At 41.1% G+C, this 26292-nt stretch overlaps 1 protein-coding gene across 2 annotated transcripts in view; it reads right to left on the minus strand.

The window, feature by feature from the left end:
• MYBBP1A (MYB binding protein 1a) overlaps positions 1-26292 on the minus strand; it is a 1224315-nt gene that overhangs the window by 997365 nt on the left and 200658 nt on the right. Inside the window, exon 5 of one of the 2 annotated variants that reach the window (XM_044054196.1) lies at positions 4429-4536. In XM_044054196.1, the coding sequence (XP_043910131.1) occupies positions 4429-4536 (108 nt within the window). Of the gene's footprint in view, positions 1-4428; positions 4537-26292 lie in introns of those variants that run through there. The other variant, XM_044054197.1, reaches the window with a different exon arrangement.

Here is a 26292-nt window from a genome sequence, read left to right on the forward strand (position 1 = left end):
TGTTTAAACTTAGCCTTACTACAGGATATGTACCCAAAGAATGGCGTACGGCAACTGTGGTCCCACTCCACAAAGGCGGTGCTTCTTTGACCCTGAAATTAGCCCCATAAGCTTGACGAGCCTTGTCTGTAAAGCTATGGAGAGGATCATAATGGAACTCATAAATAAAGACATTGGAGACCTACAGACACTGGATCCAACCCAATTTGGCTTTGTCAAGGGCAGATCCTGCCTCTTGAACTTGGTTGACTTTTTCGAAACAGTCACTAAGGCCATTGATGAGGGTAAGGCAGTTCACACAGCCTACCTTGACCTAGCAAAAGCGTTTGACACAATACCCCACTCGGGCATCATAGAAAAGCTCACCAGCTTAGATGTAAACCCATATGTCACAAGATGGGTTGCAAACTGGCTCAAGGACAGAACACACAGGGTTAGAGTTGCTGGTGCCATGGCAGACTCTAAGCCGGTCTCACGGTGTCCCACAGGGCTCAGCAGTCCTGGGCCTCTTGTTCGGCATTTATTTTTCTGAAGTGCAGGCAAACATAGGGGATTGTGGCTGACAAAATTTGCAGATGACTGCAAACTGGGCACCATAATTGACACTCCATCAGACACAGACATCCTCCAGAGAGGTCTCATAGAAATGGATAACTGGTGCCAGAGCCATGGCCTTAAGCTAAATGCCAAAAATGTATAGTCATACCCTTTGGGAAAAACAAGGTAACCCCTAATTACCACACAGGTGGTAATCCATTACACACGGAAGAAGTTATCAGGGACCTGGGGACCCAAGTTGACAGTAACCTCTCTTTTGACACTCACATTGCCAAAGTGGTTAGGAAGACCTTCTACATTGCCCACCTGATCATGAAGGATTCACATCCAGATCAGGAGAGGTCATTGTACCCTGTACTCTTCACTTATCAGACCAATGATAGAGTACAACGCCCAGGAATGTACCTTACCCGACACCTGCAGCAGTTGGAAAGACCCCAAAAGTTCCTCACCAAAAGGATAAAGGGCTCAAACATATGTCATCGATGCCCGACTGAAGAAACTCCAGCTCTATTCAGTCGCATACCGTCTGCTCAGAGGTGATCTGTGCCTGACATACAAGGCCATGTCCAACCCGGAATTAATGGACATGCTCCACCTCAAAAAATCCAAATCCACCAGAGCCACAAGAGAAAGAGACTTAAACCTCAACACGGATATAAATAGGACATGCTGGAGGGACAGATTCAGTACCCAGAGACTCCCTACACTATGGAACAGAATCCCAGTCGATGTGAGGCAGAGCCCCTCACTGACTCTGTTCAAGAGAAATCTTGACGAGTGGATGGGAGATCGTAGGTTTACCCCGGGAATCATCTCTGTATCACTGCTGGACAGAGGCACAGCAAACTAATGGGTATAGTATTCTCATCCTAAGGGGTGGTGAAAGCCACACACACACTCTGGCTAGGCTTATAAATGCCCTAGGGCAGATAGCCTAGTATGAACCTATGAACCTATAAAAAAAAAAAATATAATAATGCACTCATGCACACACAAAAAATATCGCTGAAATTACCTGGAGGAAGCTCAGAGACAGAACCCTGTGGCTGTTCAGACAAGTGGCGAACGAGATCTGAAGGGTGGAGGGGTGGAGGGAGAGTGGGGCATTGTGGGTAGGATAGGAGGAGCTCAGTTTTCATCTCCAAGGCTGGAGTACAAGACTGAGTTGGATCCAATGTCAGATTGATGACCAAATGAAGACAACTTCAGATCTACTGTTTATACAGCTTGGGACAGCACTAATTATATTAGTCAATAAAGAGTACTATCCAGGGTAAGGTGATAACTGGGAAGATGGCAGAAGCATCCAGGATGAAGTCATCTGATACGATGAGAGAGCCTGAAACTGTCTGAAGCACGGAGCTGGAGGTTTGTTTCCAAAACTAAGAGGATATCTTACAATATTCGGATGCTGACATCTTGGAGCAATGCTATGTTCTGTTTCCTTGTGGGAAAAAGGGATAATGGCATATTATCTGCAGATTTATAGTGCCAAAGTCCTAGAGATGGAGCTCACATACATAGGAGGGTTAAAATGTGGCCCCAAATTAAGAAATGATCAAGTTATGGTCATCAACTGTTGAGAAGTGCACAGCAATACTTGTGCAGTATCAATGGCGCAACAGATAGCACACACTCCTTTCATGCAGAAAGCCTGTGGGCACTACTCCCACATGAAGTAAATCAATTACTGACACTGCAGGGCAGCATAAGAGGGGTGCCATCCTTTGAATGAGACATTAAACCGATGACCCCATCTACATGAATTGTTGCCAACTAAGGCGTATGCAAAGGATCCAACATTACCTATCAAAAAGGGGTAGGGAAAGTTCCCTTATTCCCTGGCCAAATTTCCCCTAGTGGTATAAATACCACCTTGGTCTCCCCTGAAAACAGGCAACTAGTCTAGTGGGATTAGTCCAGTCAACAAAGTATAAATAAATAAATGTAAATTATATAATATAAATGTCAGTTCCACAGAAAATAATGGAACAACATACTTCAGTTGATGCATCCCCGCCACACAGGAAGCAGCAGTCCTTAAATGTCATATCATTAGAGCTGATCAGATAGAAGGGAACTGCAATGGGAAGGTAAGGCGGGAGTATGAAAGGCAATGATAATATCTGCTGAATTACAATGAGTTTCAGTTACGTATTTGACACTGTTACAGTAGGCCTCAGTCAATGTTTAGATTTGACTGCACACACTATGGGCCAGATTCAATGTACACGATCTGTATACAATACAACTGTTAGCATATTTTTCGTGCTTTCTAGTCACTCAAAGATTATACTAAGCACACATGTAGTCTACACTTTGTGGTTACCCTTATTAATCTCTGTCAGTATTTAAAACTGCAAGACTATTGGTAGGAAAACTAAAATTAGGAGGAAGAAGGTGCGAGTTATGTCTGTTCACTCAGAACAGTGTACACTTTGTGTCAGCTTTAGTGAATCTGGCCCTATGTGTTTAAGCAGGTTTACTATCAAAATGTGGAACAGCACTTACATGAAACTGGGATGGTCAAATGAGTCTTTTCCAGTTTCTGTAATGCCATTCTGAAAATATTCTAATGTACACTAGCGTATGGTAGTGTATACATTCCTTATTGTGCATTTGATGTTCTGACAACAGATTGCACTACAGTGAGGATGGGAAATTTACCGTTTTCCTCACTGTAGTGTGATCCAGGAGTTGGAATATATAATATGCAGGGTGGCTTGCCCCTGCTGAAAAACGTTACTGTTAACATGGACTTTTGACATTGGAGCTTCCGGTGTTTGAATGTCGATTCCGTGGTTACCATTTCTGACATTTTGGTAATTCTGTATTACCAAATATGGAAAATGAATTTGGATCAAAATGTGGAAAATTGTTTTGATTTTCCACATTTTGATAGTAAACTATTTAAGCACTGCCACTGTTGTGTTAACATGTGATTTGGGGATATACAACTGAATAGGAAGACGGGAAATGCAAACATTTAAAACTACAAATTTCAGCTGTGGTTTCATTTTTAAAAGAGGACAGTTTCCTGTATTTCAGGAGCTGAATAGTGACAAATCACACACCAGTTAATGTCTGGAATGAAAAACAAATATTGGTAATACAACTGAAGTGGTTTAGTGACTTAAAAACTGGAGATGCAGAAAGTCTAACCAGAGTTATTCAAAAGAATAACAAGTCTTGTTACAAATGGTGCACTGACCACAGGCTCCTTATACAGCCCTGTCTAGTAGTCAAGCCACAATATACGCTTTCAAGATCACTAAGCACAAAACAATACCATTTAGTAGCTACAGAGAATGAAATATTTATTCATTTATTTTCTAATATCCACTATATCTTAATTACGAGAGGAGGGGGCCTATCCTGGCAGGTAGGGGAATAAAGCAGGGAACAAGTCTAAGAAGGATAAAAGTCCATCACAAAATGACACTTAATTTTTTTTCCAGTGGTTCAATATACATCAATTAAAATAAGAGCTCCACTTCCAGCAAAAAAAAAAAAAAAAAAAAAAAATCCTGTATTTCAAATCAATTACAAGCTTTACTGCTGCACCGAGATCCAAGAGTAACATGAAAAGTGCCATTATCATAACTGTCAAATGTCTCTGATTTTGCCTCCACATTTTGCCTTGCCACTCAATATTTGTGCTTTTGCAAGAAAGCACTGAAGGCTAAAGTCCAGGTATTACAGCTATTGATGTACTGTTTATCAAAAAAAAATGCAAAGTAGTACAAACAACTTTCTAAGTGAATACTGTCATTATTTTAAGTGATCCTGAGATGGTGCCTTTGTCCGTGACTACTTTTGTTTTTTCTCTAAATTCAGAGAAAAAAGTTTGAGAGAGATGGCCGTTACCTCAGAAAGAATGTCCACCAAAGTTTTCCGAGGCAGGTCCTTTAAATGTTCACGGTACTGAGCAAGGCTCTGCAACAGCTGCACACATTCTAGCAACACTTTAGGTTCCTGGAAAAAGAACAAATAAATTAATTTCAGGAATAAATTGTGTACAGTTATTCATGGTTTAGAAATCTACAACAGTGGTCATTTTAAAAATAAAGTAGTTTTACAGAGACCGCTCATTCCAAATTAAATGCATAAATGCATTACCTGTGTGATTAACTGCTAAAAAGCAAAGTCAGCTGCAACTGTGATCTCGGGAAAGAAAGAAAGAATACACAAAACATTTGAAAGAACATGACACTGAATAAAGCAGCAGCAGCAACCTGTAAGTGAAGACAGACTAAGAGCTTTTAGGAAGTATCCGAGGGACATGACAAGGATGTTCAAAACAACCTTCATGTGTGAAAGGATATGGAAAATTCCAGAAGCAGTATGAATAGGAAATATGGTGTCAAAACAGTTAAGAGTAGACTTCAAGATACAAATACAGAAGGTGGGGCAGTTCTTGGGTATTTAATACCAAACCATCTGTTTCAGGCCACAGAATGATTTCCACTTTACCAAAAAGCACTACTATGTGGCATACTGACCATGAAGCCTAGTACAACACTTCACTGAATTTTCACTGTTAAACACCTCATCAAACTTTCTGAAAAACTCAAGAATCAAAGTTCTAGGACTTTATATCCAAGAGGACAAAAAGGAGCCTTCTGGAAACTATCTGAATCACTACATCATCTAAAAAAAGGACAATGACTTAGGGGTCACAAGACTAGAAAACCTCCCCTATCAGTCTCAACAAAAGGCTGAGATCCCTTATCACATCTTCTAAAGCCAGCTATGAAGGCAGAATTGCGTCCGACACCAAAAAACACAAAGCCTTCTATAGCTATATCAAAAACCTCAAAGGCAATACCCAGATTTGCTCAGAGTTCTTGCACAATGGTACCTACCTCCTATACTGAGCCAAGAGATATACCCAACATACTGGCAGACAGATTCAATGCCAACTTTACCCCCCCCAGGGACCTATCACAATACCAGATGAAAGCTTGGTACCCAAATGCTGCATTGTCCAAAGCCAATAATGCAGTGTCCATGGGACCTGATAATATCCCTGGCTGCATCCATGAAGTACAAAACAAACTGGCACCACATCTGTGTGCCCTGTTCAATCACAGCCTTACCTCAGGCTATGTCCCTAATGAATGGAGCACTGCTACAATCCCGCTCCATAAAAGGGAGCAATTACAGACCCTGGGAACTATCGTCCCATTAGCCTGACAAGCCTGATATGCAAAGCTATGGAGCGTATCATCATGGACCTGCTTAACAAAGATATAGGCAATCTCTAAACTCTTGACCCCACACAGTTTGGCTTTTTCAAGGGGAAATCCTGCCTCTTGAACCTGGCTGACTTCTTCGAGGCAGTCACCAAGGCTGTGGATGAGGGTAATGCAGTGCATACAACCTACCTCGACCTGGCCAAGGCCTTTGATACCATTCCCCACTCAGGTATCATTGATAAACTCACCAGACTAGACATCAATCCTTACATCACTAGGTGGATTACAAACTGGCTCACAGAAAGGACCCACAGAGTGAAAGCATCCGGATTCCAAGTCAGACTGTCGATCAGTCACAAGTCGTGTCCCACAGGGCTCAGTCCTGGGCCCTCTCCTGTTTGGTATCTACTTCTCAGAAGTCCAGGCCAACGCAGAAGGACTCTGGCTGACCAAGCTCGCTAATGACTGCAAGCTAGGAGTCATTAACTCCCCAAGTGATGCAGACATCCTGCAAAAGGGCCTCTCTGAGACCAATGACTGATGTCAGAACCATGGCCTGAAGCTTAACGCCAAAAAATGTGTTATCATCCCCTTTGGAAAAAACTCAGTTCCCAAGAATTACCACATTGATGGGAGCCCAATGAACACTATAGGGGCCATAAGAGATCTGGGCTCCCAGGTTGACAGCCACCTCACCTTTGACCACCACATTGCCACTGTGGTCAGAAAGTCCTTCTATGTGGCAAATCTTATAACCAAAAGGTTTTGCATCCAGGAAGAGAGAGGTCATCAACCCTCTCTATGCATCCCTCATTAGACCAATCATCGAATATAAAGCTCAGTTTGGCATGTACCTGACCAGACACCTACAACAGCTGGAGAGGCCACAAAAGTACCTCATAAAAATAATTCTAGGCCTTAAACACATGTCCTACATGGACAGACTCAAGAAACCATTCTCAGTCTCTTATCGACCCAGCCCTACCTGCACACACCTAAAGAAATCCCAATCCCCCACGCCACACGCTCCAGAGATCACAACTTAATTACCACAATTAACAGAACATGCTGGAGGGACAGGTTCATCTCCCAAAGACTGCCCCATACTTTGGAATAAACTTCCCATTCATGTCAAGCAGAGCACCTCACTGGCACTCCAAGTGAAATATTGACGAGTGGATGGGTAAAAGAAAGTTCACTTCAGGATTCATTCCAGTTGCACTACTGGATATGAGCACTGTGAACTAACATCGGGTGGCACAGTGCCTGGGCAATTTTTTCTGAGCTAGGCTTGTAAATGCTCTAGGGCCATTAGCCTAGTACACACCTATGAACCTATAAAATTAGAAGCAGAACAACAAGCACTGTGACAACAGCACACAAAGTCCCACTTCCTGGGTGTACTACTGATGTGTAAAGTATGGCTGGCAGTACTTATTTAAATGTAATGTACATTATGACAATGCATTAAGTATATTAAAAGAATAATTTCATTCTGCACCCAATGAAGAAAGACAGCCTCTAAAGACAGAGATATACAAATCTAAGAGCCACATGTCTGAGGCAATGAATGTCCTGGGAACAAAATAGTGCAAGGTTATTTTACATATGTATTTATTTATTTAACATTTTAACGGGTCTATATTAGAATATCAAAGTTTCGAAACTTTGAATGTTCTAATATCGAACCCTATTCAGTGAAAGCTGAAAATATCGAAGCAACAGAAAAACAAATTTATTCCTAGGGAAAGAATTTGGTTGTCCGTTTCTGTTGCTTTGGTATTTTCAGCGCTGTGGTGGAAAGTTACAGGTTGGGTTCAGGTAAATGTGCGATTGAGTGCGGGTTAGGTTAGTTAGGGTTAGGGTGCGGGTTAGGTATGTGTGCGATTGTGTGGACGTGAGGGTTAGGGTGGGTTAGGTGATTTAGGGTTAGGGCGCGGGATAGGTATGTGTGCGATTGTGTGGACATGAGGGTTAGGTGAGTTAGGGTTAGGGCACGGGTCAGGTAAGTGTGAATGTGGGCGGACGGTTAGGGGTGAGGTGAGTGTGCGATAGTGATGGACCTTAGGGTTAGGACTTGGGTTAAGGTAAGTGGAGAGTTAGTGATGTGTGTATAGTTTAGTGTAGGGTTAGGTGTACGATTTTAGGTGTATGTGTGTGGATTGTTGTTTGTTTGGTGTGCTTGTGTTGTTTGTTCTGTATGTTCGATGTTTCCAGCTTTCGCTGAATAGGGTTCGATATTAGAACATTCCAAGTTTTGAAACTTCAGTGTTCTAATATAAAACCCATTTTAACAATATGATTGAAATCACAGCGACAGTCATGGCTAGACACACAAAAGATACAAATCTACCATAGCAGAATATCTACAAAGATGACACTTATTGACAGGTCCTACAGTTTTGGTTTATCCTTTATGCAAATCAGTGTCTGATATTCTTTCTAGCAGTTCAATGTTCAAGAATGGATGTACGCCTATAATGATGCACTCTGAGATGTAACACACTAGCAAAATAGATACACTCATTCCACTGTTGCTATATCATTTCCTTACCTCTCAACCTCTTAGAGCAAGAAATCTGCACAAAACCTCAAATAATGGGGGGGGGACACAAAGACCCAGAAATAGGGACAAACTTTAATATTACTCTTTTAAACTTACAAAGTTGCTATAATTACAGGATTTATGTCAGCATGCATTTTCTGAAGAATATGAAGTCAAACTCTATTGTGGAAGGCTAGCCAGCTAGAGGTGTAAATATTGGCACTAGATGATTTCACTGCTGAAGTCACAAGCTAACTCCATATGCAAAAATGGGAAAAAGTGGTTAAGGATGGATGAAGTCAGAAACTCTAAAGTCTGTCATTATTTAGTGACTTCAATCTTCAGTGATTTGCCAGAAAGCTATAACTTTTACAAGGAACAGACCAAAAATGAGTCAAAAATCTGGACAGTTGAAAAGTATGAATATTTCACTCTCACCAGTCAGCACCCACATGTAAATCAAAAACAATGAACAGATGGCACCCTCATTGCTAATAAGTGAAACGCAAGTATAAACTTACCCTACTTGCAGGGAACTTCAACACCCAACATCAGAAAAATAAACAGACACTGATGGGGTGGCAGACAGATGGTAATCAAACTACCAGGGACGGTCACTTCTGTAAATCTGATGACACTGTAAGGTATCTGTTTTCATCTAATACAAAGGATGCTATTCCCAAAGCCTCCCAAACAAACCCTCAAGTGAAGCTTAGCACTCACCCAACATCAGGCAAGTGTGTGTGTGTTAGAGGTGACAGGTTAGTTAATTTAACCAGGGTCAAACTCAGACCCTACACCTTAGTTACAACAGACAATAGTCTGAATCCTCTACACCAACTACCAGACTATTAGTTTCAGTGCATTTTCAAGGATTTGCAATGTGAGCTTCAGTGCATTTTCAAGGATTTGCAATGTGAGCTTCAGAACATTTTTAAAAAATTGTGATGTGAGCTTCAGTACATCAAGGAACTGTGAGCTTCAATGGAACAGAAGTTTACTGCTGCTCATGCTAAGTCCGTTTTCAATGTGCAACTGCTTTGTTAAGCAAACTGTCATTGCTGTTTATACGCAAGAATTTGAAAACAATGTTAGCAGCACAACAGGTAGCATTAGCATATTTGCTTTTGATGCAGAAGTTTGTGGGTTCTCCTCCCACACCATGTAGATACACTGCTGATACTGTGTTGTACTTTAAGGGTTGGGTTGGGTGGGGTGGAGTGCGGTGCTGCAGCCCTGTGTGCTCCCTTCTTTGGATGAGATGCCTTGTAACTATGAACCTATTCAGTTTGCCATCCATTCCCTATTGCAATATTAGCAGCTTACCATTTTTTAATGCAACACAGGCAATTTATTCTTCAACGGCAGTAGGCACTGAATTTGTAGATGAAAAGCTGAAATAGAAAAGTTCTTTGCACTTCTGCACAGATTGTAAATATTGACGGATGTTGGTGGATTGTAATGACAGAAGTTTGAGTGGCCTTTTATGGTTGAAATGTTCTGAAATAGACAATACTTTCATTATTGGTTCATACATTTTGTTTCATTGCTTACTGGAAAAATGTTCAAAACTACAAATTAAAAACACACTCCAACAAGTAGTTTGAACACTGTTTATGGTACGTAGAAATAGCCAAGTAATGGGACACTGGAATGGCAGAGGGGGGTCTCCCTTCCACTACCCTGCCTAGGGCCCCATTTGACCATGATCTGGCTCTGCTTCCACATGCTTAAATAGTTAGGTGACTCGAGCTGAGCTGCCTCAAAACACAGGCTTGACAGCCAAGCCCTTCAAAGCTTTCATACCAACCATGAGAGGGAAGCTGAGCCCGGAGAGGACGTAGCTAGGAGAAAACAAGGTGTGTGTGTGTGTGTGTGTGTGTGTGTGTGTGTGTGTGTGTGTGTGTGTGCGTGTTTATACACACACACATATGTATGTATCGATACAGCTCTACTTCATATTATCGTGCAAACTACCAAAAGTCGAGATGAGAAAGTCGAACTTGCAGTACATCAAGCACAAAACACTGAAACCCATAACACTGAAAACCCATATCGAAAACATAACAAATGTACACACTGCAAAGCTACTCCTGCACACCACATAACCCACTTAATTCCTTCCTCCAAACTCAAAATAAGAGTTCCATAAAACATCAGAAAACTACATGACAAAAATAACTCAAACACCAGTCTCCATAAAAAAAAAAAAAAACAGCCCCAAAAACAGATAAAGAAAAAATTCAGATCGAAAGTTACAAATCAATACAGCTATTTACTTTTCCTTCTGCCTTCCACACCCCCGTACATTAAATACACCAACCCAAGATGGCACTAACGGGAGGAAGAGGGCAAACTAAATATACATAAAACTGGTTTACCTCTTCAACGTAAGTGACCGCTCCACGTACCTCCGATTCCACCTACACATCAGAAGGAAACGCCCATTTTTTTTTTCTTGTTTTTCTTACTTATGGAATGCTATACAAATTCTTTGAGAGATATCACCCATTGTACATATTACAGCACTCACTGTACTATAATTTAACAACATGATATGCGACAATTTGCAATTATGGTGTTCTGCAAGTTCAAGTTTGTCTCAACATTTCATAGTTCGATGTTTTGGTGACACAATAATATGAGGTAAAACTATATATATATATATATATATATATATATATATATATATATATATACATATACATATACATACATACACTACACACACGTGTATATACATATATTATATATGTACATATATATATATATATATATATATATATATGTATATGTGTATATATATATATATATATATATATATATATATATACACACACATATATATATATGACACAAACACACACACACCCTGGCATATTTAAAAAAAAAAAAAAAGGGAGGTAGCAGCTACTGCTGCAGTGATAATTCAAACATATACTGTTATGGTGAGTTTAATTACACAATTTTTCATCATATTTATCACTGCTTATGTACCATCATCTACATGGGTAGAATAACTCAGCTTCGAACATTTAGGAGGTGGAAGAGGAAGGGCTCTGGAGCCCCTGTTGAGACCATTAGAAGGAAGTAAAATTGCAGTTGATTGTAGAAGTATGTACAGAGGACCAAGTTGCTGCCACTAGAACACCTCTACAATCCATCCTTTTCTAAAAAGTCATAAATGAAGCAAAGGCCCTGGTAGAGTTGTCTTGGCTCTGCCTTGAATAGTTCTGTTAAGGTAAGAATAACAAAAGCTAACAGGCTGAGACAACCACTTTGAAAAAGTCTGGACAGAGGCTGCCCCTTCTTACCTTCACAAGATATGAATAACCAATCCAAAGATATGAAAGATTATGTTCTGTGAAGACAGTACCAGAGTTGTCAGTGAACATCCAAGGAATGGAAGTATCCTTACTCCCTGATTTTGAGCTCAGGAAAGAAAACAGGAGCTGGATAGTTTAGCTTAAACTCTTGATACATCTTTAAATATAAAAACATATTTAAAAATAAAAAAAAGAAGGAAAGGATTACTCCTTTAAAAAAAAAAAAAAAAAAACATGACTGTGGAAAATGAGACAGGGTTGAATCACCATACGAGCTTGCAACTCATGCGCTTCTTACACAAGTCAGAGCAATCGGAAGAGTTTTTGATGTTAAAGAACCTCAAAAAAATGATGAACTGGTTAAAATGAAGCAATTTCTAGCTTCTCTACCATAAAATTAAGATCCCAAAAATAATTTTTCTGGGAGGTCTCTTAAGCAAAACCTATTTCAAAAACATTTTGAGATGAGAATACACTGAAAGAGGGGGAATTCATGGGAAGGCATGATGAAATGGATGATAAATGAACCTTGATGAAGCAGTAAAAAAGGCCAAATGGTAGTAACTTGCACAAATATTGTAAAACCAGAGAAATATTAGCCTAAACTGTAATTGGTTATTTTGCTGGCACCAACTAGAAAACTTTTTCCATCTGCTAGCATGCGACTTTCTAGTAAAGGCCTTCTTTCTTGCCTCCATAAGCACTTGCTGGACATCCTCAGTAAATAGGTGACCAAAGGAAATTAAGACCCTACTTTCAAGGCAGTAAGATGAAGTTGATTGGGATCAGAATGCATCAAACACCCATGTTCTTGAGTGAGTAGGTCCATTCTGTGAGGAAGCTTGTGGTAACTGTCCCTGGCCATTTCCAAGAGAAGGACGAACCACTGCTGCATGGGCCAGAAGAGAGTCACCATTATGATCTTGGCGGGGGGATTCCATTTAAATCTTCAGAATTACCCTGAATATCAGTAGAAGAGGTTGAAAAGCAAACAGGAACTTCCCTGTCCAAGAAAAGGCATCCATCTTCCAGGCCTTCTTGCATGGAATCCTGGTGCAGAGTTTTGCCAGCTGACTGTTCAGTGAGAAGGCAAAGAGGTCCAACTTGAGCAACTCCCCACAGATGGATCAAATCCTGGAAGGCCCCTAATCTAGTTTCCATTCATGAGGGTCTGCCTTTGTTCTACTTAGCTTATCTGTTACAAAATTTTACTCAGATGGGATGCAGTAAGATAGTGCTGTAAAGCTATATCTCATGATAGCGTGTGGCTTGTCTGCAAAGGGGGGATAAGACCAAGTTCCTCCTTATTGTTGATATACTTGACCAAAGAGGATTCACAGAGTTGAATGCCTTGATCAGAGCAAGCATCTATTTTATACTTGTGTGCTTGTCTGTCCTTGGTATTCCACATGCCTTGCGCTTTTATTCCTCCTGAAACCGCTCTCCAAGTAAGGTCTGAAGTGTCTGTGGTGACTGACTGCTTTGGAACAAATAGGTGGGGACCTGGATTTATGGATATTTGCCGTTTCCAAAAAACTTGTAGAGCCAGCAAACAGTGACAGGCAAAAAGTAATTTATTGGTAGGAAGACAAAAAGCTGAAAATAAAGCAAACCAGTTTCGGCTGTCAAGCCTTCTTCAGTGCATTAAATAATAAGACATACATGCACATAATATAGTGTAGCACCACCTGATGTCCATAAGTGTAAAGTGCATCCTTCATTAAAGGTATTCATTCAGACCTGGGGGAAAAATGGCACCCAATTTAATAATCCATTTTTTCTCCATTTTATTTAGTAACTGGTGCCATCCTGATTTATTATTACTGTTTCGTTGTATCCTATCAATCACTGTGAATCTAAATGTGGCTTTGGGGTGTTTGTGTGTGTTTATAAAGCACAGTTGTTAATTTACCAGTTCTGATGTCACTGAAATGTTCTGATATTCTGAATTTGACACACCTGGATGTTTGTCCCACATAGAAGGCTGAACAGTTGCAAGAAGCCATATAAATCACCCATTTGGACTGGCAATTTGCAAAAAACTTTATGGAGAATACCTGTCCAATGTTTTTACTAGTAAATTCTTTGGTCTTAGACATGTTCTTACAATGGGTACAGTGTCCGCATGGGAAACATCCCTGCAAAGGCCCCCCTTCCAAAGTTATTTGTCTAGGGCTGTTGTCAGATCTGTTCACTTGCTTATAATGGTTCAAAAATTAACCAATATACTTCCCTCTTCTATAGGAAAAATGACATGTGTCCTCTAACAAGGTGCTAAGCATGGTGTCAGCCAATAGGATGTTCCAATGTTTACGGACACCGTTGATGAGGACATCTGTATTTCTCCCATAAGTGGTCATCAATCTGATTTGGGATTTCTGGCTTTTTTAATCCCTATACTGAAGTAGGCTCTCCCTATCCTGATTTGCAGCACAACATTTGCCTTGAGCGATGTCCCCTTTCTTACATCCTCGATCACTGAACCTGTTAATCAAATCAGACTCGTATGTATAATAAGTCTCAGTATCAGAACAAATCCTCTTCAGGCGTAGGAATTGTGACTTTGGGATGTTTCTGCATATATGGGGGGGTGAAAGCTGGAGACATAGAGCAAGGAGTTGTATCCAGGGTATTTCCGATAGACCTCAGTTGTCAATGTATGGTCTGCATTCCTAGTTACTAATACATCCAAAAAAGTGATTTGGTCAATATCATATGTGATCGTAAACTGAATGCCCTATTTGTTCTCATTCAAATATGTGACAAACTCCTTGAGATATGTAATATCAGACCTCCATACCAACCAGCAATCATCCAGATATCTCCTCCATATGTCAATCTCATCCATGTATATATTATGGGCTCTGTCATAAATTATCTGTTCCTTGATGTAAGCCATGAAGAGATCGGCATATGCCAGAGCAAACGAGGTCCCCATAGCAGTACCTTTGGTCTGTAAATAACAATTATTCCCATAGAATATAACATTTTTGGTTAATACATGCTCAGCCAAACAGAGCAATAATGTATTGAAACATGGGGGATATAATTCAGGCTTGATCAACCAATATTCTAAGGCATCCAAACCTGCCCAATGGGGAATGTTGGTATATAATGCAGAAACATCCAAAGTACACAAATACCACCCTCTTTCTAACTGCATATCTGATATAATGCAAAGAAACTCCGTAGGGTCCTGAATTCTAGCTCTAACACATTTAAGCAAAGGTTCAAGATGTAATGTTAGGAACTGGGATAGTGGTTCTGTGGTTGAGCTTCTACCTGAGACAATAGGTCAGCCAGGTGGATTTTGTAGATTTTTGTGAATTTTAGGTAAAAAATATATATATTGACTGCAATGGTCAGATACTGTGAGATAATACTGATTATCATCTGTTATGATTCCCTCCTCCCTGGCTGATTGCAAAAACTTATCTATTTGCCTCTTAAAACCTGGTGTGGGGTCTATCACCATATGTGTATAGTACCTATTGTCTGACAATTGTCTCATAGCTTCAGAGTTGTATCGAGACCAATCTTGAACCACAATGGCTCCACCTTTGTCTGCTGACAATATTAGCAATTCCTTGTTATCTGCCAAATCCCGAATCATGTCCATCTCCTTATGGGACACATTATTGTGTTTGGCCCAAATATCCCTAAAGTTAAAGTGTAGATCTTTAAGAATAGAGTTGTAAAACATAGACACATTGGGGTGCATGGGTGGAATAAAGTTTGATTTATGATACCTGAATCCGGAGTTAGATTCTGAGTCAGCTGTTGTCTGAAAAAATCATTTCAAGTTCAGTAATCTACAGAAATCAGAGACATCTTTAGCAAATGTGTCTTCAGGAACAAAGAAACCAGGTATGAAGTTGAGACATTTATTTAGGATTTTTATATGTGTAGGAGACAATTCAGTGAATGATATATTCAACACATTATTTATTTCTGCACAATCGGCCTCAACAGATCTACCATGCTGTGAACCCCTGTGTTTCCTCCCACCCAGTTTGTACTTGACCCTAAAGGGGTGGAAGAATTCCTCCTTTTGGAAACTGGCGAGTCGGAGATGTGTTGTGTATTGGACTCCAAGGTCATAGAGGATTCTTCCCCTGATTCATCACAACTAGATGTATTAGATTTTTTAAGGGTAGACTGTGGTCTTTTCCTTTTTGTTACCTTCCTATTGGAATAATCAAATCTGACATGTTTGTTAGTTGATAATGGATGCCCACCCTCATAGTCAGTGAGATCTCGGTGGAACTTGCTCATTTTCTTGTCTTTTAATGTTTGTTCTAGGGTTAAGAGATCCTGCCCTAGTTTCTTTAGATTGTTTAGTTAACCATCCTGCCCTTCAAATTTGACAAAATCATTACACATATCTGTAATCTCTAAAATGTGCTCGTCGATAATCCTATCGTGATATGAGGCCAAAATCTTAACAAATTCCATTGATGTCTTGTGCTGTGCTGCGGCCCATTGTTCTAATAAGATGGGGTCCGCTTCTGAAACTAATGGTTGTGTATGGACTCTAAGCCCTCTAGGTAATATATCTTTTGCTATATAAGCCTTAAAAAGTTTGGCATGCCACACATTGGCCCTTAAAGTCCTCATACTTTTATTCAGTTTGTGAAAAGCGACCTCACATCTATTTTTTATTAAAGGGGTTTCATTGCTATTATGTTCCTCCAAATTGGTGAGGCCAAAAGCCACTAGATCATCTCTATCAGATGAGAGGCCTTTCAATAAATCTGTAAGTTCCATACCGGATTGAATCAATACCCAAAAAAGTATTTGTCAATACCTATAAAAATTAGTTGACTTGTATATGAAAAAGAATGGCAATCGTGATCAAGTATCTATAAATTGAATATAAACAGACAGTGCCAGGCCCTCAGTCAGATTCTTCAGATATTCACCATCACTGCGTTGCATAGATCATGAGGACAAAAAGGCCCCTGCTGTTGTTTATAAACAAAAAGATTGCTAAAAAACATGAACAGTAATAGCTACTGTACTGGGTTGTTGACAGTAAGACTACTGAGGAAGAGAGAGAGAGAAAGTTTTGCTCCAAGAACAGATTCCCTAAGAAACAACAATGCTAAGTTCATCTTTGACAACTTTAATTCTCACTCAATAATACATTAAGAAACTGCAGCAATCACTCTCATTCTATGTAGTAAGGTAAAGTACACTACACAAAGGTGGGCTGTTGGGTTCACACTTACAAATGCCCAGGGTCCAAAGCTGAGATAGGATCTTTGAGATGGTGACAAAGCAAAAAGGTCTCTGTTAGGAAAGCCTTGCATATCCTTTGGGAAGCCAAGGACTAAAAATTAAAGGCTTTGTGAAAATTAGAAATAGCTGCTATGTGCACCTTAAATGTGTAGCAGCTAAATCTCACTTCAAAGAGAAAGAACAGGAATATTAAAACTGAGGAGGTTAGGGATGACAAAATCTAGACCACAACGAAAACTTTTTCTACTTGTCTTTGTACAATTTACTAGTGGATAGCTTATCTAGTGGCTAGCTTATGAGAAGTAGTAAGGATCTGGACCCACCAAAGGCATTATGATGGGTCACTGGCCATTAATGGAATTGGAGAAACCATGAGTTAAATGAAGGGACTGCATGCCCAGTCATGGCCTGCTGGACTACAGGGATAAAAGGCATGGGACTGGATCCAAAATCATAGGCTTCTCTCTGAGATGAGGCTACAGCAAGGAGAACCATAACTGTCAAAGGCCAGAAAGGGGGTAAGAAGAGAACAGTCACTCTACATAATTTGATTACTGAAGGAATTCTGTCATTAGGTGAATGGGGGAAGCATACAGAAAACTCATTGCTCATTGATGTATAAGAGCATCCCTCGAAGTCTGTCCCTGGGGAAGGAGTACGGCTAACAAGTTGCAAGCAAGCTGCAGCAAGGCTTCCCCAGAAATAGAACAAGTACTATGCTACACATGTATTGAGAGAGTCGCTTCTGAGGCATTAGGATACACCTGTTGAGTCTGTTCACTTGACATCAGATCCGACGAAGAATGTACACTGCTAACAGAAAAATGTTGTGTAGAGATATCCCATTCCAACACACTCATGGTTTTTCAATGGTGTGTGTGTGTGTGTGGGGGTGGGGGGGTGGGTGGGGGGTGTTAGGATCTGGTGCCATCATGCTTGCTGCTATACCACATTACTGCCATGTTGAGTATGTGGATGGATATGTCATTCTGGGGAAGGAATTCCTTAAAGGCCTGCCGTGCCAAAAGACCTGCCTTCATCTTCAGCATGATGATGTGGAGATAAGCCTCCAGCTAGGATGAAGTTTCTTGGACTCTCTGCCCTGTACAATGCCCCACCACCACCCTAAAGCAGGGGCATCGTGGTAACAGTGGCTTTTGGAATTTGTAACACAGTAGGGCTTTTCTGCTCAGATTCTAGTTATGCAACCACCAATAGAGATGATCTTGGCAGGCAGCCCTGAGACAGACAGGCCTGTCTGTGTCATATTCTGATTGTGACCACTGCACCATGAGGGTATACTACAACACTTTCATGAAGCACCTGGCATGTTGTACTAAGGGAATCTTTGCTGCCATAAGGCTCAAGGTTTTTGAGAACTGTATACACTGGTGGTCCAGAAGATTCGGGAGATGGTGCATCAAACTAAATTGCAGGGATACAATTTTGAGGGAGTATGACTATCCTGTGAATGGTGTCCAAATAGTACCTGATGAAAACAAGATTCAGGGAAGGTTTTAGTTGGTGATTTCTCTTGTTGATCAATATTCCTAGTACAAATAAACATGGAGCAATTAATTCCCTGGTTCTACTGAAGGACTCTCTGACGGCAGAAGATTCGGGAGACGGAATATCAAACTGAATTGCAAGGATACAATTTTGAGGGAGTATGACTATCCTGTGAATGGCGTCCAAATAGTACCCGATGAAAACAAGATTCAGGAAAGGTTCTAGTTGTGATTTCTCTTGTTGATCAATATTCCTAGTGCAAACATGGAGTAATTAATTCCTTGGCTCTGCTGAAGGACTCTCTGGTGGCAGACACTAGAAGCCACTTGTCATCAGACAAAGGAATACTTAAATTCCCTGAAGCCTCGTGACCTCATGTTCTGCTGCCATAGACTTGACAAATGCATTGTGTTGTGGGCTGTGTGTGTGAGACTAAATGTCAAAGTGAATTTTAAGAGCCTCCGAGACACTTTGGCAAATTTGATGTACAGATGTGTCCTGGAGGTCCAATAAGCACATCCACTCCCATTCTTGAAAACATGGAAGGATGACTTGCATTACAACCATTTGGAATTTGGTTTCCTGATATACTGATTTAGGCTGCTGAGGTCCAAAATAGGCCTACGGTCCTTGATGTTTTTGTGAATCAAAAATAAACTTGACTATACTCCAATATCCTTTCTGGCCTGGTGGGGCCTTTTGGATACCTCTTTTGGAAAGGCAGCTAGTGACCTCAACCTTCACACCTTCTTCTGATAAGGGTAGGATAACTGTCAATACTGGAGAAGATGTTTTTGTTTCTGGGGAAAAAGGAATTGCACAGCCGCAAGATACTACCTCTTTGACTCATCAGTCCTGTGTGATGGCCACCCACACTTTTTGGTGCATGAAGAAAACCCAGAGTGGAACAGTCAGGCAAGTTCTCAGAGATTCTGCTAATGCCAGTCTTGGAAGGGGCCAGAAAAAGCAGGAGTCTGCAAAGAACGTCTGTTCCTAGGGTGGCATACATTTAAGAGTTGCTGCAATCACCATGAGCATGTCTGTCCTGAAACTGGTCAAAGGGCTGCCATTAAGATTTGTAAACCTTAAGTTCTTAGGGTTTTTTTTTTTAGTTCCTTAAAGATCGCTGAGGAGCCGTGAACTTATTCCCAAGTGCTGACAAGACTTTCTATGAGCCAAATACCTTTGGTCTCATCATTTCCAAATCTCTCCCAAAACTGAAGTGACGGTGGAGTTTCCATCTCTCAGTAAGGTCTGAATTAGAGGTAAGAGATTCTGCCAGACAGCCTTTGTGCCTCCTTGGGTGAACAGTCTTCTGAGTGGATACAGGAATTATTTGACCCAGAGGGCTGCTTTCTTCTGTGATTTTCAGGAACTCTCTGAGGATGCAGCTTAAGATTAATGAGCGTCAACAAGTGGAGCCAAAGTTAGTGTTTGGTCTGCTCTGTCTGGACATTTGGCCATAGCAGTTAATCATTCCAGGAGTTCAAACACCAAAGACGTGCTTCTGGGTACCAAAGTAAATGGCATAGAAACAGACCTTGACACAGAACAGGTCACTGTTGAAGATTTAGCACCTATAGGCATCATTCCAAGGTTACCACTGACCCAAAGCTGCACTAGCACAGACAGGTCAAATTCTGAAATGTCAATGGCAGTAAATGGCTCAATGGGGTCAGCATCAACACTAAACACCAAACATTGACCTCACAGTGCTTTCTTGTTCTCAGGATGGAGTGGGCTGCAGTTGAGATCAATAAAGACAAAAGAGTCAGTGCCATATGATTAGGCCTTCTTAGGGCTGACAGAGACTGCACTGGTAAAGCAGTCATCTCAAAATCTCCTAGTTCTGAAACCCAGCCCATGGAAGAAGCTGATGAAGTCAATGATTTTGGACATATCCTGTCCATTATTCTAGGGATGAAGTGGAGTTGAATGATACCCATGTCAATATAAGCTTTGATGAGGGCCTTCATCATGTCGTCCAGATCATACTACACTGAGAGACTCTTAGCAGATCTTAATCACCAATTGGAAAGGGCAGATTCCATTGTATAAGATTCAGTATATAGTACAATCAGGATTCCTTTACTATAGTTCATAGTGTAGTACAATATTCACTTTGCAGTATACGTGCCTTTACTAGTGTACACATTTAAGTATATATTTGTCTTTCTTGACCAGGAAAGTCCAATTGGGCAGAACCTGCTTTCAGCAGAGGCCTCAGGAGAAAATTTCCATCACAGTACATTTACATTAACAAGTGAACTTCAGACAGTTCTCAGAAAAACAATAATTACATTTCTCCGGATAAAAAACAATTACAAGACAGGTACATAAAGTACAGTATAGTATTTATTTCTACAATTATGTCTATACAGTTCTTGTAGCTGCAAAATCTTGCAGAAAGTAAATGGAAAGATCCAGTAGAAGGGAAAATGTAAAGAAGTTTAGTATTTTTACATTTCAGTAAAGAAATGTCTGCAAGGAGTTCAAGGTATGTAATGAAGTAAGTTATAAAATCATGTATTACGGGAGGGGAGATATTAGTGTTATACAGGAGGAGAGTGGTAATAACAAATGACTAAAAGAGCATAGCATAGGATTAATTCTATTTAGGATGCCTGTTTCAGGTTGGTGTAACTAGAACTTAAGTGTACAGAGGATGCATGAGAGGGGTAGAACGGTGGACTAGGGATGGTTAGAAAAGGAGAAAGATGAGAAGTGTTGTTTAAGAGGAGGGTGAAGAGGGCTGTATTAATTCAACTGCAGGAGGAAAAGTTGTTAGGGATGCAATGATTCAAGTAAATGAGGGCAAAGTGCTAGTGATAAGCAATAAGAAATGTGTGTTTCACTAGAGGCCTCAACCTGGTGATGCACATGAGCAGAACCAAGATTAGGTAAGGTATTGTTTGAGCTGGATTTTGTAACTTTTTTCAGGGATGGTGTTCGAGAGTTGGAGATATAACAGGAGTATAGAGTCATCTGATGAATTATTTGCTTTAGTGCTTAGTAGACATTTATCACCAGAACAGAGGTACTCCTTCTGTAGGTTGTTTAGCAACCTACTGTCAACTTTGCACTAATTATTCCTACAAATGCTTTTGCATCTTTGACTGTACTACTGTTTTCTTAGTGTTAATTACTACGCAACAAACTTCTTAAATTACATTGCATCTTCATGGTCCACTTGGATCAGTGCTCTACCCTGGGCAAAAAGCAGGCAAGCAAATAAATAAGAAACATAAGCCAGACCTTTATCCAGACAGTGTAAATCTCTGCAATCTGTACCAATTCATGTGACTCCGAAAAAGGTAACTTGGACTGGTGATCCTGAACCAAAAGAAAATATCATTAACTTTTTTTCCTCACTACAATAAACAATCCCTTTTCATGAGCAATAACTTTGTCTCACCTTTCTGAATAATGAAGGTGGTTTATCAAATGAGCTCTAGTCAGTGGTGATGACACAGCTGCACCAAGAACAATCACTGGGGAACAAATCTTGCAGCTGGTTCAGGGCATTTTCTCAACACCCTGACGATAAATGTTAGCCAGATCAGACTCCCTTAAGGCCAGTCATCCACCCATTTCATATTAGCAAAACATTTCAAAAGAAAAGTTGTATAAGTAAACTTCCTATAACATCAGATGTTCTAATATAGCACTGTTGCAGTAACCTAAACTATTTGGGTTATATCCTGCCCAAGACAATTATTAACAGCCAGCTTGCAATGTTTCAGGGCACCTTCCACATACTCAATGCCAGGAGCTCAAGCAGTCACAAAGAGGCAGTTTGGGCACCAGAAGCCTCACAGCTTTCTTGCCTGAAGATGGGATGCTATGGCCCTGAAAGGAAAAACATGTGAGGAAAGGAAAAGCAATAATAAAGCATATGTAACTATATACACAAGGATGCATGCCCCAGACTCTGTCAATAGATCAGAAACAAAACAAGGGAAATGGAGTGACGGGAGGACTACTGCAACTGTGATTTATTAGAACATCTACTGTTATAGTAACTATAAAAATAGAGTTATAGTAAGTTGACAAACAACTGTACTAGGTTCAACATCAGATCAAGGCTGCAGTATCCCACACTATTTGGGTACATTACTATGCTTTAGGAACATATAGGGAAGAAGAAAGAGTTCAAGAATCCAGGAGCCACTGGAGAATGGTTCTAGTAAAGCTGTTCAGGCCCTGGAAAGGATTCCAGTTTGTAATGCTTAGTGAAATTATGTACAGAAGGGCAAGCTCCTGCTACTAAAATATGTACAGAGTCCACTCCCTTCCAAAAAGTCACAGAAGTCAAAGCCCTGGTACAGTGAGCCAAACCCTTTCTAGAAGTGGCTTGTTATGGTGAGAATAGCAAAAGGCAATAGTATAAAAAGACAACCATGTAGAAACTGTTGCTTTGAGAATGGATGCTCTTTTTTCTCATCCTTATAGGAGTCAAATAGCTGATAGACAGATCTAAATCTTTCAGGAAAACCTAAGCAGTATTTGAGCTGCCTGTGAGCATCCAGAGTATCTCAATTTTTTTACCCTTCATTTTTAGGTTCTGGAAAAAATACAGGAGATTAATGGTAACTATAATAAATGTCAGGACCAAGTCCCTAAACATGGAACATTAATTGCCAAAAACTGGACTTACATGCATCAAGTCCAAGATGGCCATTTCCTAGAATATCCCGTTTCCTCAGAGGTATGGCAATGTCAGAGTTTGTACAAATTCAGGGAGTGTGGAGGTGCATAGGGGGCTCTCTCCCCCTGGGAAAAAAAATGTTAAAGGAAAGCAACAATGGCCTCCTCAGTTTTTGCATTATGAGTACCAACATTTCATTAGGGAGCACAGATTAAACTCTGCAACTACTTCACACATAAAAAGGAGAAACCACTTACTTTTTAAGTGTTCAGTTTTGAAACACCCCTTTCAAAAACTGCTTGACTTCAGGAGAGGTAGAAAACGGACCTTAAATATGTTCTGGTTCTTAGCATGACACAAACTAGAAAATCTCTTTGACCTGTATATATGACTTTTCTAGCAGCAGGTTTTATAGCCTTCTTTAGTACTTGTTGCATGGCCTCAGAGTAAAGTTATTCCTATTAACCACATAGTCAAATGAAGTGCTTCCAGGATGGGGTGCATCAAGCAACCCAGTCTTGTGCAAGTAAAGCCAGTCTGTGGGGAAACGTATGGTAACTGCCACTGGCTAATTTCAAAACAAGGAGATTCACTGCTGTCTGAGCCAAAAGGCAGCCATCATCACTATCTTTGGAAAGTCCTTCTGGATTTTTACATTATCATCAGGGGAAATGGTGGAAAAGCATACAGCAACATTCTCATCCATGGGAATGAGAAAGCATCAGTCTTCAGGCCTATTTGCTAGGAATCCTGAAGCAGAATTTAACTTTTAGTTATGTACTTACCATAACTTTAGATGTTTGGGATCCATCTCGCCTACATTCTGTACTGATGGGCTCGGAGCCGATCCCTCGGCTCCGACTCGGCACGCTATGCTATAGAGCGAAGCCTCTTATTGGCTGAGCTATTTTCTATCCCAGGATGCACCACCACTAATCCCCCAGATCTTGTTTGTCCGCATTCATGCATACATACATACTTGTTTATATAACATTGCCAGATGTTTCAAGATGAAACAACAGGATTCGGACCGTCTGATCTCTTCTGATCTCCAAGGAAGGGGGAAGGAGGGTGGGTTATTGGGAATGTAGGCGAGATGGATCCCAAACATCTAAAGTTATGGTAAGTACATAACTAAAAGATGTTATGTGATCCTATCTCACCTACATTCTGTACTGATGGGACAGCATCCCTAGCACCTAAATCCTGGGTGGCTCACTGGAAAACACTCCTGAGCACTGTAGAACCAAATGAAGCTCGCCCCTGAGATGCCACATCCAATTTGTAGTGAGAAATGAAAGTGTGCGGGGAAGACCACGTAGCCGCAACACAAATGTCACTAATGGCAAGCTTAGAATGGAATGCTATAGAAGTAGCCATAGCTCTTGTAGAGTGAGCTTTGACAGAGGTCGTAAGCTCTTTATTAGAAGAGGAATAAGCTTGACTAATACAGTCCCTGATCCATTTGGCAATAGTGACCTTTGTGACGGCTTTGCCCAATTTATTATCTGAAAAGGATACAAACAATTGATCTGTTTTCCTTGTTTGTTTGGTCCTATCTAAATAAAAACGCAATTGCCTGTGGACATCTAATGTGTGGAATATGTATTCCGCTTTGTTTGAGTACTTTGGAAAGAAAACTGGAAGTTCTAATGACTGTTGTAGACAAAAACTGGAACAAACCTTAGGGACAAAGGATGGATTTGGCCTGAGAGATACTCTATCTTTGTGAAAAACCAGGTACGGAGGTTTTACAGACAAAGCTTGAAGCTCTGAAACCTTTCTGGCAGAAGTAATCGCAACCAGAAAGGCAGTTTTCCACGATAGAAATTTCAAATCACATGTTGCTGCCGGTTCGAAGGGGGGGAAGTTAAGGCACGTAACACCACATCGAGATCCCATGGAGGAGCAGGATGAGAAATCGGAGGTCGTAAAAGCACAGCACCTTTCATGAAGGTCTTACACAATCTGTTGCTCATTAAAGGTGGGTTTATAGATTTGTGAAAATTGGAAATAGCTGCCAATTGAACCTTGATGGTAGAGACTGAAGAACCTTGATTGAATAGGGAAGTTAGAAATTTCAGGACTTCCGATACAGGAATAGTGATGGGATCCAGACCCCGGAGTTGAGCCCAAATAGCAAATCTCTTCCATTTGCTAGAATACAATTTCTTAGCGGCAGACTTGTGGGCCGAAGATAAGATGTGTACAACTTCCGGGTCTAAGGTATGATTCCTGACTATAGTCGGAAGAGGAGGAGCCAAGCTGTTAATTTCAAGGTGTGGAGGGACTGGTGGAGCAGTCCCGACTGATGAACTAATAGGTCTGGGATCTGATCCAGGAACCATGGACCGTCCAGTGCATATTTCCGAAGATAGGGGAACCATACCTGACGAGGCCAGTAAGGGGCAACTAAGATCATTTTGCTCCCCAAGTGAGACGCCTTTTGGATCACTCTGGGAAGGAGGGGAACTGGGGGAAAAGCGTATAGCAAGCCGGTGGGCCAAGGATCGACTAGTGCGTCCATAGGGCTCTCCCCCGGAGCCGGAGTGAGGGAGAAGAACTTTTTGCACTTCGCATTCAGCGGGGTTGCAAAGAGGTCGCAACAAGGAATTCCCCATTTGCTGAAAATCTGAGTTGCAACAGTACTGTTCAGAGACCACTCGTGTGGAGAGAGGATAGTTCTGCTCAGTCTGTCGGCTATCACATTGGACTTGCCAGGGATACGAGTCGCCACTAGAAATCGTTTGGTCGACACTGCCCATTCCCAAACTCTCATGGCCTCTCTGCTTGTTCAGGTACCAGACTACTGACATGTTGTCGGAGTGAACGGCAATTACGCCCTGAGGGAGGTAATCGTGAAGGGCTTGCAGGGACAGGAACACCGCCCTCATTTCTAAGATGTTGATATGAAGAAGGCTCTCTTCCGAATGCCATTTGCCTTGGACTGACCTGCCCAGGGAATGCCCCCCCCCCCATCTGGGAGGCGTCCGTAGTCAAAGTGGCCACAGGAGGAGGTGGAACGAAGGGTCGTCCCTGATCCAGATTGGAGGGCACCAGCCACCAGCGAAGGTCCCGTTTGCAGGTTTCCATGATCCATATGAGGTGACTGAGAGGGAGATCCTGAAAGGACCACTGTGTTGAAAGAAGCCACTGGAGAATTCTCATGTGCAACCTTGCTAGGGGAACAAGAAGAACCGTGGCGGACATCGATCCCAATAGCTGCAGGACCATTCTGGCTGGGGCTTTGGATCTGGGAAGTAA

The sequence above is a fragment of the Protopterus annectens genome, chromosome 13.part0 (assembly GCF_019279795.1).
Source record: "Protopterus annectens isolate FY-2018-M chromosome 13.part0, PAN1.0, whole genome shotgun sequence".
Classification (NCBI taxonomy): domain Eukaryota; kingdom Metazoa; phylum Chordata; order Ceratodontiformes; family Protopteridae; genus Protopterus; species Protopterus annectens.